General features: G+C 32.7%; 1 protein-coding gene across 1 annotated transcript; it reads left to right on the top strand.

The window, feature by feature from the left end:
• Positions 1-672: 672 nt before the first annotated feature.
• On the top strand, positions 673-5,504 carry LOC146535061 (juvenile hormone epoxide hydrolase-like). Its single transcript, XM_085190667.1, has 8 exons — positions 673-812; positions 1,483-1,662; positions 1,939-2,166; positions 2,370-2,534; positions 3,282-3,467; positions 4,046-4,208; positions 4,590-4,824; positions 5,221-5,504. The coding sequence occupies exons 2-8, from the start codon at positions 1,483-1,485 to the stop codon at positions 5,441-5,443; spliced, it is 1,380 nt and encodes a 459-aa protein (XP_085046793.1). The 5' UTR covers positions 673-812; the 3' UTR covers positions 5,444-5,504.
• Positions 5,505-6,000: the final 496 nt, after the last annotated feature.

Genomic DNA, 6,000 nt, shown 5'->3' with positions numbered 1-6,000 from the left:
GATCAGAGTTTAGAATGTGTCATTTAGGTTAAACATGTAATGTGTAAGTAATATAGTTTGATTACAAGGTTGAAAGCACAGTTAAAAGATATTCTAACATAAAATAACGTATAAATCATCACCTGCCATTTAAAATAAACCGAACAAGCGCGAGTCACCGAGGGCTCTGTACAAAAGTTGGAAGTATTAAACCTTTTCTAAAATTCAAACTTAGCAAGAGCCCTTTCATCAGGTACTTCACTTGAATTAACGGCCTTAATACTTAATCATGGGAGTTTAGATCTGAGTTTATTTGAATTTCAACTCGATATTTCTCAGACGGACGGACAACTAAGTGATTTTATAACGATTCCTTTTTTTCCTTAAGAAACACGCGATTAAAAATAGTAAAAAAATTCTCACAGTCAGGGCGTCGCTTATTTTTTTAATATTACTCGTATGTATTAATGTCAAGTATCTATATCTGTATTATGGAACCGCTCAGTTTCCTTATGTGCATAGAACTGAGTGGCTTATTTTTTGTTTAATTCTCTCTATATCACTTTTAGTATGAGAACATTGACAGAAATCAATGGAAAATGAATGAACCAACCAACTATTTTTTGTGATAAAAGTCGTTTTCTTCAATATCTAAAATAAAATGTTGACTGTAGCATTTACTAAATGGGATATTATAAATATCATGTTCATATATTTAAAATAGATTCCTTATCAAGTAATATAGAACGACGCTTGGGTTCATATTCACCAGTTACTTAATGATCGCGGCTTTGACACTTATGTAATATAAGAAAAGAAAAACAGTAGTTCAGGTAAGTCATATTTAAAAGAGAAATTGGTATTTTTCTCAAATTTTATGTAGCTCATTTGATAAAATAGTTTAAAATTTTCACTTTTTAAGACGTTGCAAAAGTTGCAGTCAAAGTTTGTAAATCATTTCACATGATATATATATATATATTTTTTACGTAGATATATTTAAATTCTTTTTTAAAGGCAATCACAACAATGAGTGATTTTGTTCTTTTTATTCTTTTCCTTTCTAATAAGTTTCTGTGTGTACTTATATTAAACTGGTACCGAAGGAAATTGGTTTAAATTAATGAGATTTAGAGAATATTTGGAATACAGTAAAATTAAGATTTATAACATTTCTTAATACTCTACAATACTCGTAAAAGTACTGAACCAATATCACATTTAATCCGATAAATCAACTTCAAATTACAAATTTTACAAAATTATCATATCACTCAGCAATTGAAATGTTTCGTATATTATAATAATAGGTACCGCACAAACGGTACTACGTGCCTTAAACACTTGAAATTGGGCATGTAGTAGTGTTAGAAAGCGTAGGGAAGTACTAAGAAGTAATGTCTCTAAATTTCTACTTAAATGGGGAACCACGGAGTTTTACATGGTTAAGTTCACGGAAAAAAATTGCGAGGACGACTAGTTTTAATTATATAATTATTTCAGATGGGGAAACTTGTACTAGCTGCACTCGTGGGCATCGTGGGAATAGCATTATGGCTCCTCCCATTGTTTTCTTCAGGATCACTTCCTAAGATGGACCCTAATGCATGGTGGGGACCTATGGAGTTAAAAGGCAAAGTGGATAACAGCATTAAACCTTTCAAAGTGAAGTTTTCAGATGAGGTAATATCATATTTTTAAATTTCTGATTAAGATCTTCCATAAATGACACAAAAATATTGAACGTAATTTATGTACATACACGAGTGTACGTATTTTAGATGGACTTTAAATATATTCATAATTCGTGAGTTTGTAAATGAAACAAAGAAATTATAATATATTTAATTATATTTTTCTTTAATTTTGGATATTTTGTTAAAAAGGAAATACAAGGGATTCTTCAAGGGACTCAACATTCTTGAAATAATCATTCTTTATTATATTATTTTTTCGCAGCTAATAAAAGATTTAAGATATCGTTTGAAGAACCATCGTAAATTGGCACCTCCCTTAGAAGGAGTCGGTTTTGCATATGGTTTCAACACAAACCAAGTCGATGTCTGGACAAAGTACTGGGCAGAGGAATATAATTTTGCCGAAAGAGAAAAGTTCTTTAACCAATTCCCACAATTCAAAACAAATATACAAGGATTGGACATCCATTTTATTAGAGTTAAGCCTCAGGTAAGTTGTTTTAAATTAATCGTAACATATATATAATCTATCTTTTTGTGTCACAATCACTGCCAAACCGCAGATCCGATTGCGATAAAATTTCATATGAAGATATTTGAGGTGTTAGGATGGATTTAGGGGAGCGGTTATCTATATTTGTAATATTTTGGATATATACAAATATTTTGAAAATATCTAATTTTTATTTTCAGGTACCAGCAGGTGTAAAGGTTATACCTTTACTCTTATTACACGGATGGCCTGGTTCAGTACGAGAGTTCTACGAAGCGATACCGCTGTTGACTAAACAAAATCCAGGATACGACTTTGCCTTCGAAGTAATTGTCCCTAGTTTGCCTGGATATGGATTTTCTGATGTAAGTTGCTCGGAACTGTATTAAGGTTTTGGGCCAACCCACTTGACTCCTGCTTTTAGCTAAAGCTAGTGTTAAAAAACTCCGTTAACTATTTTCCGGCTAATTGTACAGATATTGCGGTACTGGTGCGAGGAAATAAAAATAAGCCATTCAAAAAAACATTGACTGGTTTAATTAATATTCATAAGCATAAATGAGTGAAAATTTAAACATATACAGGATCTCTATATATTGAAAAAAAGAACATAAGGCTTTATAAATAATTTATTTTTAGGCAGAGGGAACCTAGTGTTAAGACACTCCGTTCCCATTAAGATACTTCCGTTCTACACTCTCCACCGTAGTCCGGGTCCGTAGGTTCCTAGTACCCACCTAACCAACTTTATAGTACAGTTCAAACCTGTCTGAACATCAGCATTGGCTGTGGGTTCAAAACACGCACGCACAACATACAGGACAGGACAGGAGGAGGATTTCCCTAATTTTAATATTTTTCCATTTATTTAGATGTATTAAGCAATCTAACCGTAGCATTCGGCTTAACCGCTAAGGATAAAGCATAAAAAAGGGAAGTAGTATCTCTATTTCCCTTTTTTAAGCTTTATCCTGTCTCTATAAATGAATTGAAATGCACAACAAAGCAACAAGCAAAGTACTCTCCCTCAAATCAAACAAATGTTTGTTTTTACATAAAATGTCTATTCTAAGCAACAAAATCCACATATAAATATCATTTACTGATTTCAGCCGGCTGTCCGTCCAGGATTAGGACCTGGTGAAATTGGTATGATCTTCAAGAATCTAATGAACAGACTTGGTTTCGAAAAGTTCTACATTCAAGGCGGAGACTGGGGAGCGGTCATAGCTAGCGCCATGGCTACTTTATTCCAAGATGAGGTTTTGGGTCACCATAATAATATGATGGTTATCATGGTAAGATAATTTTTTTTAGTCAACTTCAAAAAAATTTACTATATGATATTATTGTATTAATGTTCACTGATTTCTCAACCATTTATAAATGAATTTTGGTTTTTGGTAGAACATGTTTCAAAATGGGACTACCATATAAATTTTATGGCAATTAGTTCAGCACTTATATTTGTATTATTTATATTTGTATTTTTCATCTTCAGTTAATATTGCTTCTTTTTATAATTCGACAACAGACAAACACGATTTAATAAAAAAAAATATTTTGGGTGCTGTTATATTCATAAATACTCTTAATAATACATTTTTTCATATATCACCCATGTTTCAGACAGCTATCCGTTACTTTCTCCGATCCAATAATAGGTCTATATAGCATTTACTATTTAAAATACGAAATATTTGGAATCGGTGCCAAGCAAGACAAAAATTGCAATAATAGAAAAAAAAATATTATGCCAATTAAAAGCTAAATAAAATTAATTTTATAAAAAAATACCCTGTCCCAGTGTCGCTCTGGTAACGGGGCAGAGTGCGCCACGAAGGCTTCAAGTTTAATGCTTTTATATTATTTTCAGACGACAGGTGCATATTTGAGAATGTTTATTGGAGCTTACATCCCTTCGTTAATAATAGAGTCGGACATGTGGGATAGAATGTATCCCCTGACCAAGTACTTTGGACATTACGTTGAAGAACTGGGCTACTTACATTTACAAGCTACAAAACCAGATACTGTTGGTAAGTTGGTAAAATACAAAAATAATTTGAAAAAATTAAGTCGTCTTCAAACATCTATCAATTATCTAAGATATTTACGTTTCCCCTCAAAATTTATAGAAGTGAAATTCCAAAAAATACTGAACTAATTTTGATGAAACTTAGATAGTGTCCTACATCGCATGCACCAGATTCGTATCAAAGAGTCATCTCGTCATCAGACCAGATCAGACTAAGTCATATCGTGACTTAGTTTCCGATTAATTTTGTAGACATACATATATTAATTTTCGTCCTTTATGTTTGTCTGTAAGAGAGTATTTTAAGCAATATTCTATTCTTTTATTCTATTCTATTAAGTTATATAAACTTTTGTTAATCTTTTTTCTATTTATATTTCAGGTGTTGCTCTAACGGATTCGCCAGTGGGACTCCTAACATACATGTTAGAGAAATACGGTGCTTGGACCAGAATGGAACATAGATTATTACCTGATAACGGAATAACTCGCGACTTCTCCAGAGACCAGCTAATTGACAATCTCATGGTCTACTGGACTGCTAACTGTGTGACGTCATCCATGAGACTGTACGCTGAGGTCTTGGGAAATAGAAACCGAGAGTTATATCTTGATGGGTATGTATACAATTCATAAATGCATAGTATTTGTTCAACTCAAAGGCAATTTTTTTTAAAAAATCAAATTAAATTCATACACACGTATCAAATTTGACTCTGCTTACCCAGATATTACTATAAGTACGATGGCGAAATATTTATATTAACCTTAACAGATTTGCTTCCACGAGGACGAGTCCTATTGAACTCTTATTGAAGTCTTATTGGACTCGTCCTCGTGGTTTTGTCTTAAACGGTAATCCATTGTATTATGGAGGAATCTACCTTCCAGAAACCCTAACTCTTCGGTGACAATAGATTTTTATGTGAATAGATTTTTTAAAAGTACTTGTAAAATAATTTTACGACGTCCTATGAAGATCTCATTAAAATAAAATGTTTTTTCCTTTTTAGATACTCCACGAAAGTACCATCATGGGGTCTTCAACCTAGACACGAACTGTACTACCAACCACCTAACATCTTAAAGCTCAAGTATACCAATCTTCTGGGAGTAACCGTTTTAGATGATGGAGGTCATTTCTTCGCCTTCCAAAAGCCTCAACTTTTCGCTAAAGATGTTTATAAAGCAGTCAACGAGTTCATAGCCTGGCATAAGAGGAAGACTGAATTGTAAATAATATTTTATTGTTAATATTAAATTTGTTTTATTTAAAAAAATGTTTTCTTTTACTTAATTCAGATTTTTATATTCTTGTAAAAAATATTTTAAAAATCAGTATGTTCTCTTTTTAACCAACTTTAAAGAAGTGGGACGTTTTACGTTAGATTTTTCCTGGATAGACTTTTCCTGTTTATCTATCGATTTTCCTGTCATAAAAAAATTAAATCAGCTTCGGGCAATATTCCACCCAGAGCAAGATAGGCAGAGGGAAGCCGAGTTCTGGAGCCATTTCGAGCTGAGAGTCGGAACTCAACGCCGTGCTTTGCCTCGACACGAGAGCGAAGAAATGAAAATATAAATTTAAATAAATATTCCATTTCTTCAAGTAGGGATCGAACCCACAACCAGTCGCGTTTCCAGTCACACTTTGTGCCACCGCGCCACGACTGATTTCACTCTCTCATTTGTCATTCTTTAACCAAACTATTTCTATAAATTATTTCAAATTATTTCTATAGTTATCTATATATATAAAAGGACTTGTCCTCACTGACTGAGGTAAGACGCAC

Source organism: Heliconius melpomene, chromosome 10 (genome assembly GCF_056956725.1).
Source record: "Heliconius melpomene rosina isolate 202511_hmr_F chromosome 10, ASM5695672v1, whole genome shotgun sequence".
NCBI lineage: Eukaryota > Metazoa > Arthropoda > Insecta > Lepidoptera > Nymphalidae > Heliconius > Heliconius melpomene.
The sequence above is the reverse complement of the archived record's forward strand: the minus strand, read 5'-3'. Positions and strand labels throughout refer to the sequence as shown.

Excerpts from the sequence above, each read along its gene's own strand:
- LOC146535061 (XM_085190667.1), top strand. The coding sequence starts at position 1,483 with ATGGGGAAACTTGTACTAGCTGCACTCGTGGGCATCGTGGGAATAGCA. Across the intron at positions 1,663-1,938 it reads AAGTGAAGTTTTCAGATGAG|CTAATAAAAGATTTAAGATA; the intron begins GTAATATCATAT and ends ATTTTTTCGCAG. Across the intron at positions 4,209-4,589 it reads TACAAAACCAGATACTGTTG|GTGTTGCTCTAACGGATTCG; the intron begins GTAAGTTGGTAA and ends TTTATATTTCAG.